The 18751-nt window shown below is 58.5% G+C and overlaps 1 protein-coding gene across 2 annotated transcripts; it reads right to left on the reverse strand.

The window, feature by feature from the left end:
- Window positions 1-135: 135 nt before the first annotated feature.
- Window positions 136-18024, reverse strand: ATXN7L3 (ataxin 7 like 3). 2 transcript variants are annotated; one of them, XM_030540992.1, is made up of 13 exons: window positions 17920-18024; window positions 14395-14507; window positions 12876-13008; window positions 8415-8586; window positions 7757-7854; window positions 6886-6908; window positions 6036-6081; window positions 5452-5483; window positions 5053-5121; window positions 3946-3989; window positions 3572-3643; window positions 2554-2687; window positions 136-2298 (listed from the first exon to the last, which is right to left on the reverse strand). In XM_030540992.1, the coding sequence occupies exons 2-13, from the start codon at window positions 14443-14445 to the stop codon at window positions 2150-2152; spliced, it is 1023 nt and encodes a 340-aa protein (XP_030396852.1). In that variant the 5' UTR covers window positions 14446-14507; window positions 17920-18024; the 3' UTR covers window positions 136-2149. The 2 variants fall into 2 exon arrangements, with proteins under 2 accessions (XP_030396852.1, XP_030396853.1); XM_030540993.1 differs by lacking the exon at window positions 3572-3643.
- Between the last annotated feature and the right edge of the window lie 727 nt (window positions 18025-18751).

The raw sequence follows: 18751 nt of genomic DNA on the forward strand, positions 1-18751 counted from the left end.
GCCGAGTGCCACGGCTCCAACGGGAAAGCAAAGGAGAAACCTGGAGGTTTTCAGATGCTGTTGGAATCTGCAAGACACCCGGATACAGCCTCTCTCTCTCTCTCTCTCTCTCACACACACACACACACACACACACACACACGTACGTCCAGGGAGCGTCAGACGCACGCTGCCGCCTGCAGGACAGAGAGGTTCTCTGCGAGCAGGCCCGCACCACCGCTTGTCACCATTAGCAAAAGGCTCAGAAGCCAACCACCACTTCAATTCTTCCCCCGACCGCAACAACAAAAAAATCACAGAAAGGCCTAGAAGAAACAAAAGGAGCCAGCTCGGGTCTCCGTCCCCTGGGAGTTTTCCTCTGCACACACAGGCGGCACGGCCCAGCTGGCTGAGAGTTGCAGAGATGGAAAATTCAAGACAGACAGAAAACCCACAAGACCAACAGGAGAAGCCCACTCAGGGTCTGGTTCCTGGTGACAAGAAGCCCCAGGAAGATCAGAAGCCCAGAGGGGCCACCCAGCGATGAGAGGAAAATAAAGACACCTCCAAAATTGAAGCATTCAGTTTTCCAAGTCAGCAGGAAGCACCATGTGCCCTGGGGGGGGGAAGGGGGGGGTCCTGCCCCGAAAATGGGGCCTGGGCCACGCTTAGCACATTCAGAGTGTGCAGGGGAAGGAGCTTGTCTCTAGCAAAGAGCAGCCCAAGCAATGTGATTCAGTGGACACTCACTCGTCCCTTCCAAAAGCTCAAGGGGAGGGGAGATGGAAGGCAGGGAAGGGGGAGGGGGCTAAGCTCTCCCCCAGTTGGGGATTCCCCCCGGTTTGTTTTTAAAGCAGTGAATCATTCCAGCACCAGCCTTGCTGCTCAGAGACCGGTGCCGTGCGGGGAGCGAGAACACTGGCCCAGCAAAGAGCCCAGCAAGGATGTGTCACGGGCCCCACTGCCACCTTCCACTGTAGCAGCGGCAGGAGGGTCCCAACACTTCCCCAGCCAGCAGCTCTCTCCAATCACAGGGTATGACCAGAGTCCCAGGGCAACACTAGGCAAAGCAGAGCAGGGTGATGGGACCCCCTGCCCCACAGCAGGCGTGTACATCTCTACAGCACAGCAGCCTCACCCCCCCAGACAGAGATGGCAGAACAAGTGCCAGCAACACCACGGAGCCAAGCAGCCGCAAGCCCAGCCAGGGCACTTCCCCATGTCAGGAGGTACAGCCGGCTGAGGGGAACCCCACAGGAATGTGTGTTACCATCCAGCCTCCCTGTACCCCGCAGTCCTCACACAGCACCCTGACAGGTGCCCGCTCTGGGGCCTGCCCGACCAGCAAGCACCTGCACAGAGCAAGGCTGGCACACGGCCACCGCCCTGCGAGGACAGCGGGCCACAGCAGAGCCATCAGATCACCCCCTCCGCTCTGGCGCGCTGACCTGGCACCAGCCAGCCCTCTCCCTACCTGGGGGCAGAAGGAAGGAGGAAACACCCGTCCTCCCAGATGCCAAATCAAGGCCCAGCCAGAAGTCACAAGACAGAAGTAAAAGGGAAGGCCTGTGTTGCCCTGAAAGCAGAGGCCCTGGGCCCCTGGCATTGACCCTTGTACAAGCTCATCCTCAGAGGCCAGCACCCGGCTCCCTGGAGGAGGTGGCTCTGAAGGGACAAGACTTGGGGCCTTTTCCTCCCCTCAGATCCCCCGACTTTTCAGCTTGTCGGGGAGAGCAGGCAGGGAGGCTGCAGGGCTGGCACGCCCTGGATCCTGCACCCCCCCCCTCTGGTGCCTCCCTTCAAGGCCCAGGGTGGTATCCGCTGAGTCCCCCCACACACACCCGTCTCTAGTGTTGCCAAGCGACAGACGTCACCGTATAGTCATGATTGGACATCCAGTAAAAAAAAGAAAAAAAAATTATTATAGAATAAATAGACATGGGGGAAAGGACATGTCAGCCATGCCCCCCAATCCCCACAGGCAGTGACGTCCTCCAGCTCCACAGCACCCCCTCCTGGAGACAGGTGCCCCCTGCATCCACGCAGTCCGATTCCCGGAGACGGGTCCTCTCTCGTCAGTCAACAGCGCAGGGGGTAAGAGGCATCGCCTGGCTCCCCCGGGTGTGATCAGAGTCAGGACAGGCCCGGTGCAGGGGCCGCCGCCCGCCCCTCAGTTGATGTCATCGTAGATGCTAGGGGTGGGGGGCGCAGGCGGTTTGGGTTTCTTCTTCTTGCTGGAGCTGAGCCCCGGCGTGCCCCCCACCAGGCTCAGGTGCGGCTTCTTCTTTTTGGTTTTACGCGACTCCGAGTTGTTCGTACCTGGGCCGAAGGGAGAAGGGGAACGTGAGCCGCGGGGGCCCCCCCAAGGGAAAAGCCCCACTCCCCAGAGACTCGGGAAGCAAGTTGTGGGGAAAGCAAAGGGGTTTCCCTACAAACTGGGGGGAGGGAGGGCAGCCTGCCCCTTCTCTCGAGGGCACGGTGGACCGGGGAGCTGCCCCAATTCCTCAGGGCACTTCTCCCAGGACTCTGGCAGCCGGCTGAGACCCCCCCCCCCCCCCGGGCCCCAGTTCTTACTTGCTTTCGAGGAGGCCGAGTCGGAGGGTGAGATGTCCGAGGAGCCGTCCCACTGCAGCCGGCTCATGATGGCCTGGCTCTCCGACACGTCAAAGCCCTCATTTTCCACACTGCCCTCTGCTTCTGGGAGCGAGCTGAGGGGGGCACACAGGAGAGGGGTCACAGCCTTCCACACATCCCTTAGCTGCACGAGCAATTCCCCACACCCACCCCACATACTGCTTCTGAGCCTGCGCCCCACAAGGCAATGGGTTCTCCTGCAGCGTGAAGTGAGCAGTCAGATGGGGCCAGCGAGGTCTCAGGGGGAGGAGATGTGCCTGGCAGGTGCAGCCCCTCCCTCCCCCCGACTTCTGCTGTTCCATTTGTTTTGGGGTGGAGGCACAAACAAGGGTGCTTTGGTTCTTAGCATTCCTCAAAGGCCCCCCCCCACCAGGCAGGCCCTCGGAGCTGGGTTTTGGCTGTGGCAGAAGCGGAGAGGCTAGAGCAGCCCTGCCCAGCTCCTGCAGAGCCCTGCCCTCAGGTCCTCCTGCTGCTCCCTAGAGCCCTCCAGAATCAGCTCTTCTCTCCTCACACTGGGTCAAGCCTTCTGCTGCCCCCACCGCCCCACCTCCTGCTTGGAACAGACTCCCTCCTTCCAGGAACCAAGCCCCCACCAGCAGCCAGTCTCCGAAACCTCTCCCCTCTGTGCGCCTTCCTGGGCTACTGTCCCATGTCTCAATCACCTGCCTCCAACCTGGGACAGACATTCCCCAGGGCCACCCACATGGTACTGAGCAAAGTCCCCAAGAGACCTGGGGCTCAGGGCCTCACGCTCTGAGGGAGTTGCTGCCCTTCCTGCCTGCACTCGGCTGAGGTCTAGAGACACCACGCCAGGGCCTCGTTAAATGTCTCCTCAAGACGAGCCTGCCGGGGCCCAGAGAGCTGGCCCTGCATAGCCCGGCCTGGAGGCAGCAGGCCCAGGAGCCTTTTCCATCTCCCGTGGGCATGCCTCGGCTCCCCTTTGTCTGATCGCACTTACGCAGAGGGTCCAAGGAGGTAGACCCTGACTGACCTCCGCTGCTCGTCTGTATGCTGGGGGCAGCGCAGAGACCTGCGGGGGGGGGGATACAGGAGTTCAGAGGCCTGGAGCGCACAGTGGCTTTTGTTCCCCTTCCATGTACTTTCCAGCCCTACCCTTGTTCACCGGCTGCCTCCCTGCATCCCGGAAAGTCATGCTTGGGCAGTGGGTGGGGGGGGGGGTGATTCTTGCCAGTAACTCAGCAACAGCTGCTCCTAAGACAGGAGGAGATGACGCCCCACCATGCAGTCCCAGGCTGCAGCGAGGCCAAGCCACCTGAGCAAACTTTTCGGAGAGGCCCTGAGTAGGACACAGAGACCCAAGGCGGAACTCACCTGGTGCACATCTTCTTGGTGTGTTCAGAGATCACTCCACATTGCTAGAGAGAAAACAGACGGGGTGAGCAGCCGGAGGTGTCCCAGCGCAGAGGTATGGCTACGTGGGGTTTTCAAACACCCTTAACATGGGACCTTCCTTGGCAACCAGAAACACAATGTTCCCCCTGGCAGGGCCGCCCAGAGGGGGGACAAGTGAAGAAATTTGCCCCAGGCCCCCACAAGAATATAGTATTGCAACTTGTTTTGTTTTTTGTTTTTTAAGGGAAGGGGCCCCCGAAATTGCTTTGTCTCAGGCCCCCTGAATCCTCTGGGCAGCCCTGCCCCCTGGTTCCGGGGGCAGCACAGAGCTTGAAAGATTTCACTCCCCAGGGCAACCTTCCATCTATGGTTCAATGCAGGCCCGTCTTCCCTATTCTGCAGCAGGGCAGCCCCAGTGCCTCTGCTGCTGCTGGTAAGAGTATTCCCCAAGCAGCTGCGGCGTGAAACCAACTAGACTGGTCAGTTTTGCTGCTGCTATTCCCAGCCCAGCAGGTAACAGCAGCAGGGGTAAGCCACAAGACATCAATTTTATTGCTGCAGAGGCAGGTCAACTGCATCGGAGGTAGGCAGGCAGCATTTGAACAAGGAGCAGTGCCCAAGAGGAAGGGCTGAGGGGAGACTCCAGAGACAGGAGTAACCAAGACCCCCATCCCATGCAGTCAGGAAGCTGAGGGCAGGCAATGTAGCTGCAAGTTTATCACATGCTTCCTAGCTCCAGGCTGATATTGAAGATACCAGCGAAAAACTCCGGGGGATGGCGAAGGAGGTGTGGGGATTTTTACTTGGACAAACTCCCTGGACCCTAACTCCTGGGCTCTGTATCCCGCGAGCAGGAACGACTGACTCTCAGGAGCCTTGGAGCAACCTAGCAATGTTCCCTGCACTCCCTGGCTAGTTGTACTGCTGAAGCCCCAAGCAGAGTGGAAAAGCCATGCAGCAACCTCAGAGCCGCGCTGTCAGGCCACAACGCAGGTCAGCAGGGACAGAACCCAGGAGCCCTGGCTCCCAAGCAGGGCGAGACTCCTTTCCATCGTCGGGAGAGCTCCGTCCCAAGGGGCTACTCACCGTGGTGAGCAACAAGCGAAGCTCCTCGGGACCCAGCGTTTCGTAGTTGATTCCAGAGGAGTTGCTGTACTGCAGGGAGACACGAGGGTGACCGAATGTCACAAGCGTCGCGTGAGATCACTCTACCGCCTAACCCCGATCAGGGCCCCAGAGCTGTGGAAACCAGCCCCGGCCTGAGAGCGCTTCAAATCTAAATACATCAGATGAGGGGCACGAGGGGAATTGAGGCACAGGGAGGGGAGGTGACTTGTCTGTGGTCACCAAGCAAGTTAGTGGCAGACCTGGGAATAGAGTCCAGGTCTTCTGAGTCACAGGCCAGCACTCTAACCACTGGGCCATGTTGTCCCCCTCCCCCCCCATCCCACCCCACCCCCGACATGAATTCACACCTACACTCACCTTAAAGGGATCCGAGTTCCCGCTGAGCTCCCCTGAAAAGAGGATGAGATGGTGAGATGCGTGACGCGGCCACCTGTCACTTCGGGCAAAGGGAGAGATGGGGACTCCAGCACCAGCCATGCTCCCACCCTCCCTGCCCGCAGCCTGGAGAGCCACCGAGCAGCCCAGCGTGCATCCCCAGGGGGCTGGACGGAGCCCCTAGGAAGCCAGTCCCTGCCCCAGGGACCGTTGTCTCAGCCAGGCACAGGGGTGTGTGTGTGGGAAGCTTGGGAGGGGCTCCCAGAAGCAGGTTTAGGGGGCATGAGAGAGGCCTATGAGAAGAGGGGGGATGGAGGACCCAGCATGCAGAGGAGGAGTCGGGAACAGCGGAGTGAGCAACGGCAGAGCCTCCAGCTGGGCAAGGAAGGAAAAAGGAAGCCAGCAAAAGGGCAGCGGAGGCATTTGGGAAAGGCTAGGAGAGGTGCAGGGCAGTGGCAAGAGGCGTCCGGCAAACCCCGGCAGTGGGGAGCACTAGCCCCAGGCAGAGCCAGCTGGCCTAAGACCCGCCCCCCCTCGCCGAGGTGCCCCGCCCCCTGGCCGCTTACCATTTTTGTGTTTTAAGGATTTCGATCTCCGGGGCGAGTTGGGGTTCTGGAATAAGACAGAAACAGATGCTTTGGGGAAGAGGAAGAATGAAGCGGAGTCTGAATGCACCTTGCCCGTCCCCTTCCCTGCCCAGCCCCATGGATACGAACAGCCAGCTGCCAGCCCCTAGAATCTGGTCATTCACACCCACAACCCTCACCCTGGTTATTCAAGGGAACGCACGCGCCTGGGACCAGAACGAAAGGGGCCAGCGAGCCAGCTGCTGACACCGGGGGCTTCCCCTTCTAGCAGAGCTGCTGTGTCCTCGTACCCCTAACGGCTTCCTTCACTCTCTAGGAACTAGACTGCAACTCACCCCCCATTTACCCCACTTATCCCTCTTCCCCGCTCTGCACTGACCTCTCCTCCCTGACAGAGCCAGTCGTGCAAACATGGCGCTAACTAGCAATGTTCATGGGAGCAGGTGGCCTCCCAGAGCAGCCTGTGCCAAGGCGCTGCAGACTCATGGAGGGAACTGGCCCTGGCCACCGTAGCAGAAAGCACTGAGGCAGCGCACACGAAAAGTCTCGATCCCTGATGCGGCCAGAGGTGCAAATGGATCATGGCCTCCCCCCGCAGCAAGCAATGAGCCGAGCTGCTGGCCGCTCCCTGCACCCGGGATGGGCACTAGAGACACCACAGGGCATGCAGATCTGGGCAGAGCCACACTCCCGGGCCAACCTTCCCTTGCCCCGCTGCCAGTCCATACCCTGCAGACCTCACACACTTGACACCAGCCTGTGTCCCAGAGCTCACAGCTGATGGTTCTCCTTCTCCGACCCCACATTCCCTCGCCCACCCAGAACGTACCTTATCGGATTTCCTCTTCTTTGCTAGGAAGGGAGGAGAAAGGAATAATGTTCTTTAGCCTGAATAGTGCCACCATCACAACATCCAAACCAACCTCGGCACCCGTCCCTCCAGGGGCACGAGAGCCCAGGGCCGTCGGAGCAGGGTGGGAAATGGGGATGGGACCAAAAGCCAAACCCCAAGCTGCTTTGCTTTAACCCTTTCGGCGCCAGCCTGCACCACCACTCTGCCGCAGCCCTGCTCCTCCAAGGGCTTCAGGCAGGCTAGGTGGCTCCCAAGGGGCACAAAACACAGCCACAGTCTCTCTCACTCTGCCAGGTACTTAATGCGCCTCTCGGCCTGGCATCCACATGGCCAACAGACTCCCCAGCTCAGCCGGCTGCCCAAGGCCATTGGGTAAGCGGTAGAGACGGGCTGGAGGGCAGGGGACAGTACACAGAGCCAGGGGGCACCAGAAAGAGGCCACATGAAGACCACTCCCAAGCGGGGAGCTATGCGAGATTATTTCCCAGCCCCCCCGGGAGAGACAAGACAGGCTTGTGGTGGCGGCTGTGAGCTGGGACTCAGGAGATTGGGGATCACTTCCTGGCTCTGCTCCAGACCCCCCGCTGAGACCTTGGGCACGAGGGGCTGGGACCAACGTCTGCCCCACTGATGAGCAAGTCACAGGCAGGCCCCTCAGTGGGGGTGCCAGGCTTAAGGTATGGGGGTAGGAACCCTGTTACCTCTCACGCTGCCCCTCACCATGGCTCCCCTGGGAGGTGTCTCACAGCCCAGCCTACTGGGTGTCAGGGGTGGGGTGATCCAGCCCCTTATCGGTAAAGGAATGTCCCACCCACTCGCCCTGCACCTCCACCCCCAGCCTTGCTACCTTTCTTCTCCGAGCCGTAGGACCAGTCGTTATCGTTGATGTCGTCGTTGTCCTCTTGGTCGCTCTCGGATTTGTTCATGTTGTTGCTGCTGGCGATCCTGTTGGAGGGGGGCAGGGGGAGAGAACAGACATGAGGGCGCTTGGCTCCGGAGGCCTGCCCCCCACCCCTCAGCATACGGCCAGAGGTAGAGGGACACCCAGTCACCCCACATCCACAGAGATCAGCAGAAGGGGAGGGAGCATCTTGAGCAACAAGCCAACTGCATGGGGGGGAGGGCAGGGGACTAAACACGGTGCATGGAAGTTTAAAAAATGTTAAGTTTTTACAAAAAAAATTTAATTGCAATTAGGGAAATAGGCATCAGGACTCCTGGGTTCTGTTCCTGATTCTGGGAGGAGGGCGGGGGCCAGCAGTTAGCAAACAAAGAGGATCGAGACTCTTGGGTTTTGTTCCCAGCTCAGAGAAGGAAGAGTGGCCTAGTGGTTAAGTCAGGACTCCTGGGTTCCACACCCAGTTCTGCCACAGACTCACCAGAACGCCCTGCTAAGTTTCCCCAGGCCTCGGTTCCCCCGAGTGGGGAAACACGCATTGCAGGGGGCGGGCTGAGTGTCCATGACCCCTTCGCAGTCCGGTCTCGCAGCCCCCGCCCGCCCTCACCTCCTGTTGGCTATCCGGCTGCTGTTCCGGCCCATCCCCAGGCACTTCTCCAGGTGGGGGGCAAAGCGGGAGGCAGCGATGCTGCGGCTGCAGTTGGGACACACGCACTCCTTGTTCTTCCACTGGTTGTAGACCTGGCCGAAGATATCCACACCGGGCTGGTCCACGATTTCTGAGAAAGAGGGGAGCACAAGCGTCAGCTCTTCTGGTGCCACGGGGCAGGCAAGGCCCACCTCCCCGTGGGGGCCCAGCCGCGTCCACTGCCACGTCCCTGAGCCCTCACACCCACCGAACAATGCTCCAGCTTGCTCGGAGAGGCTCCGCGACAGCCCATGTTTCATCCGGCTCAACAGCAAGCCCTAGAGATACCGAGAGCCCCCTGCTCCCACGGACTCTGAGCAGCCTCAGGACACAGAGCAATGATTTCTCTAGGCATCCAACTCCACCTGGGAATACGTACAGCACCTGGCACCATGGGGGCCAGTCGCAGGATGAGCTGGCCCTCTAAAGGAGTGGGGCTCTGCCACATGCATGCTGGGCTTAGCCAGGATAAAAGCACGGGCCGTGGGATGGGGAGCACGTGATGACCAACCAGGCCTGCCAAGGATACCAGGGAAGCCTTGCAAGTGAGCACAGGAAGTACAGCCAGGAAAGGGCTACTGGAAAGGCCTGGCTAGGCTGAGTAACCCTCCAGAGCGTCTTGGCAGAAACCAGTCTCCCAAGATTAACTGGGGAGGGAGGGGAAACCAAGGCAAGAGGGGGCCCCCAAAGCCGAACTGGAAAAGTGCTGCTCCAGAGCCCAAGCTCAGTCGGGGCTCGTACGCCAATACAGATATGCAGCAGGAGGGTGGCAGAATCCACTCCAGCTCCCTCTCCTGCGGCAGTCGCGGGGAAAATGACAGGTTTATTTCAGTAACATCAGTAGCTGGGACCCCAAGGAGCTGTGTGCTGAGAAGAGGCTGTTTTTACACAGTCACTTTTCTGATTACAACAAAAACTCCCCTTACATCCCCACTAACAAGGTCAGTTTAAGAGCCAGTCAGCAGACAGCCCCTTCCCCCCCGCACTACTTTGAGGCTACAGAAATAGAGGTTTTCCTGCAAGAGCCCCCACCCCCAAGAAAGACAGATCCTATTAGCACAGCCAATGCCATGCACGTATTGATGCCTTCAGGTGACTTTGCCCTAGATTTTGTCAGGCAAATGAAAGTTTCACCGAAAGGCCAAGCCTGAGGTTTAGATAGACATCTCTATTGTCTGACCCTCTGCTACCCAAACCAAGCCGGCCCCCCCACCGCCCCGAGTTGGTTGAGCGCATTAAGGTTTCTGCATAACCCAATATGAAGCGGCACACTTGGGCATCTCTCTTTAAACCAGTTTCTCACTTCACGTCAGGAAGAGGGTGAAGTGGGACCGGCGCAGGAGCCCAACCTGACTGCAAATACGTCACGCTTTATAAACAGAGTCAGTGAAGACTGGCAGATTCCTTCGGGATTTCCCCCCTCTCCCCTCCGGGCCCGTCGCTCTGTGGCATGGAACCCAGGAAGTGAGTGCGCTGATCAGCCGAGCCACGCACCTGCCTGGACCAGCTGCAATGCCAGAAGCAACGAACGACGGTCTAGAGTAGGGGTAGGCAAACTTTTTGGCCTGAGGGCCACATTCGGATTGGAAAACCGTATGGAGGGCAGGGTAGGGAAGGCTGTGCCTCCCCAAACAGCCTGGCCCCCACCCCCTATCCATTCCTCACACTTCCTACCCCCACTCCGAACCCTCAGCCCATCCAACCCCCTAACTCCTTGTCCTCTAACCGCCCCCTCCTGGGACCCCCGCCTCTAACTGCCCCCCCGGGACCCCATCCCCTAGCCAACCCCCCTGCTCCCAGTCCCCTCACTGTCCCAACCCCTATCCACACCCCTGCCCCCTGGGACCCACACCTATCCAACCCCCCCCATTCCCCGTCTCCTGACCCCTATCCATACCCCTGCCCTGACAGGCCACCCCAGGACTCCCATGCTTATACAACACCGTCCCCAGTTCCCCTTCCCTGACCACCCCCTGAACTTCTGCCCCATCCAACGACCCCGTTCCCTGCCCCGACTGCCTCCCCAGAGCCTCCCAATCGCACAGTGGCGGGGGAGGGGCCGGGGGCGAGCCTCCCTGGCCAGGAGCTCAAGGGCCAGGCAGGACGATCCCGTCGGTCGTAGTTTGCCCACCTCTGGCTCAGAGGGACTCCAATGGTTTGAAAACCGCTGCCTTTCTCTGATGTCTGTACCTGGCACAACACCACATCCCGAAGGCCACTCTGCAGCCTGAGCAACTCACAGGTTTTGTACTGATACAACTACAGCGTGGAAATTTTAACCAGCCTAGTTACATTGGTGCAAGCCCTGGTGCGGAGACAGTGAAACTGCTCGCACAGCTTCTTCCCCTTCCCGAACCAGATCAGCTACACCCATCAGCCAAGCGATTTCCAGTAAAGATAAGGAGGTGTTAGTACCATTATACAAGGTACTGGGGAGACCTTATCTGGAATACTGTGTGCAGTTCCGGTCTCCCATGTTTAAGGAGGATGAATTGAAACTAGAACAGGTACAGAGAAGGGCTACTAGGATGATCCGAGGAATCAAAGAGACTCAAAGAGCTTGGCTTGTTTAGCCTAAGCTAAAGAAGGCTGAGGGAGGATGATTGCTCTTTATAAATATATCAGAGGGATAAATATCAAGGAGCGAGAGGAATTATTTAAGTTTAGTACCAATGTGGACACAAGAACAAATGGGCATGAACTGGACACTAGGAAGTTTAGACTTGAAATTAGACGAAGGTTTCTAACCATCAGAAGAGAAGTTCTGGAACAGCCTTCCAAGGGGAGCAGTGGGGGCAAAAGACATATCTGGCTTCAAAACTAATCTTGATAAGTTTGTGGAGGGGATGGTATGATGGGACAGCCTAATTTTGGCAATTAATTCATCTTTGATTATTAGCAGGTAAACATGCCCAGTGGTCTGTGATGGGATGTTAGATGGGGGGGGATCTGAGTTACTACAGAATTCTTTCCTAGGTGTCTGGCTGGTGAGTCTTGCCCACATGCTCAGGGTTTAGCTGATCGCCATATTTGGGGTCAGGAAGGAATTTTCCTTCAGGGCAGACTGGCAGAGGCCCTGGAGGTTTTTCGCCTTCCTCTGCAGCGTGGGGCACGGGTCACTTGCTGGAGGATTCTCTGCACCTTGAGGTCTTCAAACCAGGATTCAAGGACTTCAATAACTCAGACACAGGTTAGGGGTTTGTAACAGGAGTGGGTGGGTGAGATCCTGTGGCCTGCGTTGTGCAGGAGGTCAGACTAGATGATCATAATAGTCCCTGCTGACCTTAAAGTCAATGAGTTTATCTACGGCAGCTTTACACCAGGATCGCTGCATGCATACGAGGCAGGCTGCAGCCCCTTAAGCGTCTAGTGCAAGCGGTACAATTCTTATGCGTAGCCAAGGCCTAACTCATAGGAGTTGGAGGGAAACAAGGATTATAAGACAAGCCTCCCGCTCCAGGGCAGAAAGCAGCTTCTAATAAACAGGGGTCAGGAAAACATTTTCCTCGTGGGCAGGTTATCCCATAACTGCCCCCTGCAGTGGTTTCTTGCATCTTTCTCTGAAGCAGCTGGTGCTGGTCAAGGTCAGGGACAGGATACTGGTTTAGATCAGTGGTTCTCCACCGGGGGGGTATGTTAACTCACCTAGATATTTGCCTAGTTTTACAACAGACTACATAAAAAGCACTAGCAAAGCCAGTGCCAAACTAAAATTTCACACAGATAATGACTTGTTTATATTGCTCTCTATACACCGAAACGTAAGGACAATATTCATATTCCAAATGATTGATTTGATTATATGATAAAAATGAGGAAGTAAGCAATTTTTCAGTACTAGAGGCTGTGACACTTTTGTATGTTTAGGTCTGATTTTGTCAGCAAGTAGTTTAAGTGAGGCACAACCAGGGGGCACGCAAGACAAAGCAGATTCCTGAAAGGGATCCGGCAGTCTGGAAAGGTTGAGAGCCACTGGTCAAGACGGACCATTGATCTGACCCAGGATGGTTTCCTTGATCCTCCGTCTTTTCCAAGTTTGCTCACTCCGCGCATGGACTCGCCCTGCGCGTCTGGCCAGTTCACCCTGTCGCTGGGTAGCTACGGTAGCTCCGTCTCTCCCTTGCTAAACAGGCCCTTTCAAAGCTCAACGAGGGAGCAGACCAGACTCAAAGTGACCTTCAAGGGCATTTCTGGAAGCATCAGGCTTTGCCATCTGAAGGGGCCTCATCAGAAAACGGATCCCAGCTTTCAGTTCACCATTTCTAGAGAGCCAAGTTGGCATGTCCCTTTAAATCCTCCTAGAATGCTCCACCCGGTTCTGCCCCCCTTAAGCCCGAGGAGGGGGAAGGGAGCAGGAAAGGGGCCCTAGAGGGAACTCACCGAAATCCTTCATGCTGTCGGGGTCCGTGTCGTCCAGGAAGAAGTAACCACACTTGACTGCCCGATGCACCTCGAAGCAGAGCCCCAGGCAGGCGTCTTCAACCAGGTCCGTGTAAATCTCGTGAGCGATGGCCTGGGGCCCAATAGAGCCGGTGAGAAGCAGCAGGGAGGGAGACCCGATTACATCCCTCCAGGTGAAATTACCCCCCTGCCATTTTCAACAGCCCATGCCATGACAGCCACCCCATGCTGCCTGAGACTGCAACATTTTATATACCTAGTGGGTCCGACTGCGAGGAGCTTAACTGCCCCCTACTCACCCCCCCTCCCCTTGCACTGTATCCCAGAGCAACTGCTGCCACCTTTCCCGAGTGTGTTTTCTGTCCATCCCAGCAAACACCACAATGCTGGAGCAGGCACCCACTGGTGGCTACGCAGGGCCCAGCTGCACGTGGTCTCCCACCCGAGGCTGTCGCTGCTTTACCCCCAGCCATGGAGGTGGTGGCGGGGAGAGGGGGGTCTGGGATCAGGGAGCTTTCCCTGCTCTCTTCCCCCAGAAGGCAACAGAAGGGGCAGAAGCAGGCACAGAGGAGCTACCCTGGGAAGTCTCATGTCTCAGCTCTCCCCACAAGACAGCAGCCTTCTGGCTCGATCTTCCTCCTTCTGGGATGAAGTCACACGGTCTGGATGTACCCAAGTCCTGCTGCAAACCCAGCCTCTTCCCCCTCTAGAGGGGTCTGCTCAGTACGGGCAGAATCGGGGGCCCAATGAGGTGGATGCCCACGCCCACATCCATGGCTTCCAGTTAGACCTGGACACATGGCTGCTTCCTCACTAACACTGCAAGGAAGAAGAGAGACTCCGCACCTGCACCCTGAGAGGGGTCCCTCCTCTCCATAGGAATCCAGCAGGCATTGCCCACTGCAAGGCTGACCCCACTCCAACAAGACAACAGGTTTTTCCCCAGGACAGCCCTGGGCGCACGTGTAAAGCTGTGGGCCCGTTCTTTCCTCTTCCTTAGGCAAGGTGCAGAATTCGGTTTCCCTGGCATTCCCTCTGCCACACCCTCTGACTTAGTGTCGTTGGTTTCCCAGCGATTCGCCACATCCCTCCCCTTGGGTGCACCATAAAGGGGTCAGAGGCCAGCACTATAGGAATCCACATTCCTGGTATTTCAGGACCCACGAGTCAGGCTTGGCTCTTTCCAGCATCACCCCCAGTAATAAATTCTAGCCCCGCCATCCCTTGCATCCCCAGGGTTGCATCTGTGCAGCTGTGCTCAGGCTGTGGCTAATGCAGCCTGGAATCCCGTTGGCTCTGCAGGGCTGAGAGGAGTGGCAAAGACACGCCTTGCTCACTGATCAGCCAGCAGATCTGCCTGCTGCACGGCGCGAGAAGGGGACAATTCTGCACAGAGTAAAACGGACTCATTAAATCCTGAGGTCAGGATGGTGGGAAGGATTCACCAAGGGAATGTGGCTCTCTGGAGTCCTGCAGGTCCCGGCTCACTCCCGCTTACCTCCAGCTTGCTGTTATCCAGGCCAGACAAAGACATTTCCTCCATTTTCATTTGCAAACGCTAGTGGAAAAGACGCTTGGAACGCACATAGCCCAGGCCAGGCTGGGAGGCCGCTGCAACGGACAAGAAGAGAAACAAAGAGAGCGCTTGAGATCACCGTCAAAACCCACTCAAGAGCGCCCACTGCCCATTCGGCCATGCAGGGAAGCCCCATCCGGCAGCTCATGTGAGAACATACCACAGAGACAACCCTGCACAGGCCAGAGGGGGACAGACGGACTAGATCAGCAACAGGGGACCCAGGAGGCTCCGTTTCCCGGCACCGGTGCATGGCCAGTGCCCACATCCCAACCAGGCCACACCTCCGCCCATAACCACATTTGGACTGTTCCAAACCAGCCCCACGTGCTAGTCAGAGGGCGCCGGGGTCGCCAGCCAGTTCTGATGCAAGGGGCTGTAATGGGCCGGCAGGGTACAGTTGTAAGGAAAGCAGAATCTGCTTCCATTATTATTTCTTTTTCTGACCGTAGCATCAAGGACCAGGCCCTCGTCCTGCCAGGCGCTGGGCAGACTGGCACAGTGGCCTGAAAGCAACAGACACCAGGGCTTTGTGAAGCAGTTCTGGTTTACAAGAGCTTGTCCGGGAAACGAGAACTGCTCACCAAACAGACCCTCCTCCCTTTGGAAGGCCTGCGAAAATAATGCCAGAGACCTGGGTTTCCTTGGCATCAGTAGGCAGATCTCTATGGATTTGGGTGAAAAACAGGCAAAGTGGAAGGGGAAAAACAGGGGACATGCAGAGTCCCTGGCACCTAGTTAGCAGATCAGTCGGCTTCCACTAGGTCTGTAATTGTCTATAGATCAAAGCACCGGCAGATGGCAGCCATTAACACATTCCAGCACCCCAGGTCGGCTCTGCCCATCCTCTCAACAGAGGTTAGCATGGATACCCTTCCCACCCAGATAGGAAATAAAGGAGGAACAATGGAGGGGGGGCAGTCCCTGGCATGAGGGAGGAGGTGTGGGGAGTTGCAGGGAGCCCCCAAAATAGAGGGGGATGACAGGGCAGCACACAAAGAACTGGGCGGGGAGCACAGGGATGCGATGACCCCCCCCCCCCCCCGGTGTGCAAGACCAACTCAGCCCCTCATCTGTAAAGTGATTAACGGCATTTCACCTGTCAGGCAGGCAACTATTTCACAGCAGGTGTTTTCTCCAGCCCCTAAATCACCGTCACCTCTTCCTCCAAGCCTTGGGTTAGGGGATGTGCAGGTCAGACAGCACGGCCCAGCAGCACCCAGGACGCTGGAGCAGGACTCAGGAGACCAGTTCTAGCCCCAGCTCTGCCACTGCTGCACCACCTTGGGCAAGTCACTTCTCCTCTGCGTCTCTTTCCCCTCTCACCCTTTGTCTGTCTTTTCTATTTGCACCGCGAGCTTTTTTATTAATGCTACCACTACCGCTCACCTCTGAACAGGAGAGTTCAAAGGTCAGTATCATTCTCCCCGTTTTTCAGATGGGGAAACTGAGTCACAGAGCAGCAAAGTGACTTGCCTGAAGTCACCCAGCAGGCCAGGAACAGAAACCAGGTCTCCCAAGTCCCAGCCCAGTGCTCTACCAACAGGACCATGCTGCAGGGATAATCTGTGTACGTACAGCCCCTCAGGCCCTGGTCTCAGGTGGAGTCTCTAAGCACGACTGTAATACAAATAAAGAACAGGACCCCAAAACACAGCTCCAAGCGTGACACCCAAGTCAATCATCCCGAGATGCCAAGCCTCAGGTCAGCGGGCTGGTGGAGTCAGAGCTCTGGTGTTTCATTAGCTAGAAATGCAGCCTCTCCCCGAGGCCAGTTCAGATAAACAGGGCCTCTCCCAGGCAAGCAGAGCCCTCGTCTAGGAAAACAACAATCCTGACACGGTGGAGAAGGCAAAGCGGAGCAAGGAGAGAGACCACAGTCCTCGGGCCCTGCGCCAGGACACGGCACCTTAGCCTGCAGAGCTGGGACAAGAGCAGCAGCAGGCTGAGACACGCCGTGAGACAGCCTCCTCCAAGGAAGCAGCAAGCGACATGGAGAACAAGGCGCTCCTTCCACTTCTCCGCACCAGCAGCCCTGCCAACAGCTACCTCCCCCACTGGGGCACCCGCAGCAGAGGGCATCTCTGTCTGCTGGAGTAAACTCAGCTGGGCAGGAGAAAGCACTGCCAGGGGCCTGCACTGTTGCCCCTGCTCTGTGAGCACCTTCCTGATTCTGCACCCCCTGCAACAGACATGGGGCAGAGGCATCACCACAGGCTATTTGAAGGGAAGTCAGAGTGTTCCCGGCTTTTGGGAAAAGTCAACATCGATCTGCCTCTCCCCCCACCCCGCTCTGGAATAATCCACCCAGAGGAGCATGGCAGGAGGCCCCCTGGCTTCCCACATCAACTAGAAGCAATTCTGCTGCATCACCTTCCCCAGGAACAGATGCATAGGATTTTGACAGGTGTTAAGTGTGTGTGTGAGATAAATGGATATGATATTAAAAGAGGGCAGCCTGGGGAACTACACCTCTCCCCCACCCCCATGCACACACCCAGTAAATAACCGAGCCATCCAGTTAGGAGCCATATTGCCAGCTTCTGCATCATGCCAAAGGCAGGGTAGGATAGCGCAGGCCTGTGGAGGTCCCTGCCCCACCTTTCAGGGGTTCCAGAAGCAGCCCCATGGGGGCCCTAGATTTCCTGTACTCTCAGGGCTTGTGGCGGGGCAGAGTTCCCACCTCCAGGTCAGAAAGAGGAAATATCGATTTCAAAACTGGCTTCTTCTCTTTCTAAGCCCCACTGTGCACCTCTGCCAGGGCAGCCCCCTTGGAGAGCAGGGAGCGGCCTGTGGACACAGGGGGATGAGTACAAAGAACAGACCAAATCCCAGGGTCTGCCAACAGTTCGGGGCTCTCCCTAACTGCTTATTGTTAGCAGCAGCCTCTGAACACCAGGCCCGTGCAAAGCTTGATTCGCTTGACAAAAGGAAGCAAGACACTGAGCTGGCTCCAGGGTCCTGCGCCTGGCACCCTGCCCCTCCCAAGACCCCTCTGAAGCCAGGGAGCCAGATCCCAGCAGGCGGAGGCTGCTGCCAACCAGGATCATGCCCGCACCCCATGATTCAGAACTGCTGTCACACTGGGGCAGATGCTGCATGGCCCCTCGCTGAAGGACGGGGGGTGCAAAAGAGAGGAGCCCCCCCCAACCCAAATTAGCTTCCGCTCTCATCACAGGCTTGCTGTGGAGTGTGGCCCCCCCAGACCAGCATGTGTCAACTGAAGACCCAGCCCCCTTGACCTGCCCAGCCCCCATTCACCCCCCCCCTCCATGTGCCTCGCAGGATGGGTCCCTGCCCCCCGCCCCAGGTGAGCCTCTCCCCCACTGAGCTCCTACCCAGTCACCCCGCTACTCCGGTCCTCCCAGCCAACCGATCTGCTCCCCCCGCTTCCCCACTTCCTCCTCCCCCCCACCCCTTCCCAAAGCCCCTCCCCCGGCTACTCACCCCGGCTGTGCAGAAGACGCGGGGAGGGAGGGACGGTGGGGGCGTCGCTCGGAGCCGAGCTCCCCGCTAGCAGCAGCGCCCGCCCCGCTCCCGGCTCCCCATGCCCGGCGGCGCCTCCCCGGGCACATTCAGCGGGCGGCAGCCCCGGCCATGGCCCCTGGCTCCCGGCCCGAGCGGATCCCCCAGGCCGCGGCCGGGGGCAGCCCAGCCGCCCGCGCCGGCTGGGGGGGGAGCGGGGGCTCAGCCCGGCCCGGCCCTGCAGCGGCCCCGGCCCTAGCGCGCCCTCCGCCCCGGCGGCGGCAGCAGCATTTGCAGGCGCTGGGGGGGAAGGGGGCGGCTTTTGCCAGGAGGCGCAACCGAGCTTGCTAGGACGAGGCCGAGGCGGGGCTCGGCCCGGCCGCCAATGGGCGGGGCAGGCCGCGAGCCGGCAGCCAATCAGCGCAGCCGGCACCTTTTTCACGCTGCTGTGCGCCGCGCAGGGCTGGCTACATTGTTGCAAGGCGGAGAGTGTCAGAGGATTCCAGGGAAGGAGGAGGAGGGGCTCGGAGCGGGCAGCGCACAAAGGGGCCGTGGGGGCGGGGCTGCCTGCTCCTCCCCGCAGCTGAGAGCCTGCTGCCCCCTCCTCCCGGGATCCCCCTCCCTCACCTGACTACCTGCTGCCCCCTCCTCCCGGGATCCCCTCCCTCACCTGACTGCCTGCTGCCCCCTCCTCCCGGGATCCCCCTCCCTCACCTGACTGCCTGCTGCCCCCTCCTCCCGGGATCCCCCTCCCGCACCTCACTGCCTGCTGCCCCCTCCTCCCGGGATCCCCTCCCTCACCTGACTGCCTGCT

The sequence above is a fragment of the Gopherus evgoodei genome, chromosome 23 (assembly GCF_007399415.2).
Source record: "Gopherus evgoodei ecotype Sinaloan lineage chromosome 23, rGopEvg1_v1.p, whole genome shotgun sequence".
NCBI classification, from domain to species: domain Eukaryota; kingdom Metazoa; phylum Chordata; order Testudines; family Testudinidae; genus Gopherus; species Gopherus evgoodei.

Excerpts from the sequence above, each read along its gene's own strand:
- ATXN7L3 (XM_030540992.1), bottom strand. The coding sequence starts at position 14,445 with ATGAAAATGGAGGAAATGTCTTTGTCTGGCCTGGATAACAGCAAGCTG. Across the intron at positions 5,484-6,035 it reads ATCCTTAAAACACAAAAATG|GGGAGCTCAGCGGGAACTCG; the intron begins GTAAGCGGCCAG and ends TCCTCTTTTCAG. Across the intron at positions 2,299-2,553 it reads CTCGGCCTCCTCGAAAGCAA|GTACGAACAACTCGGAGTCG; the intron begins GTAAGAACTGGG and ends CCTTCGGCCCAG.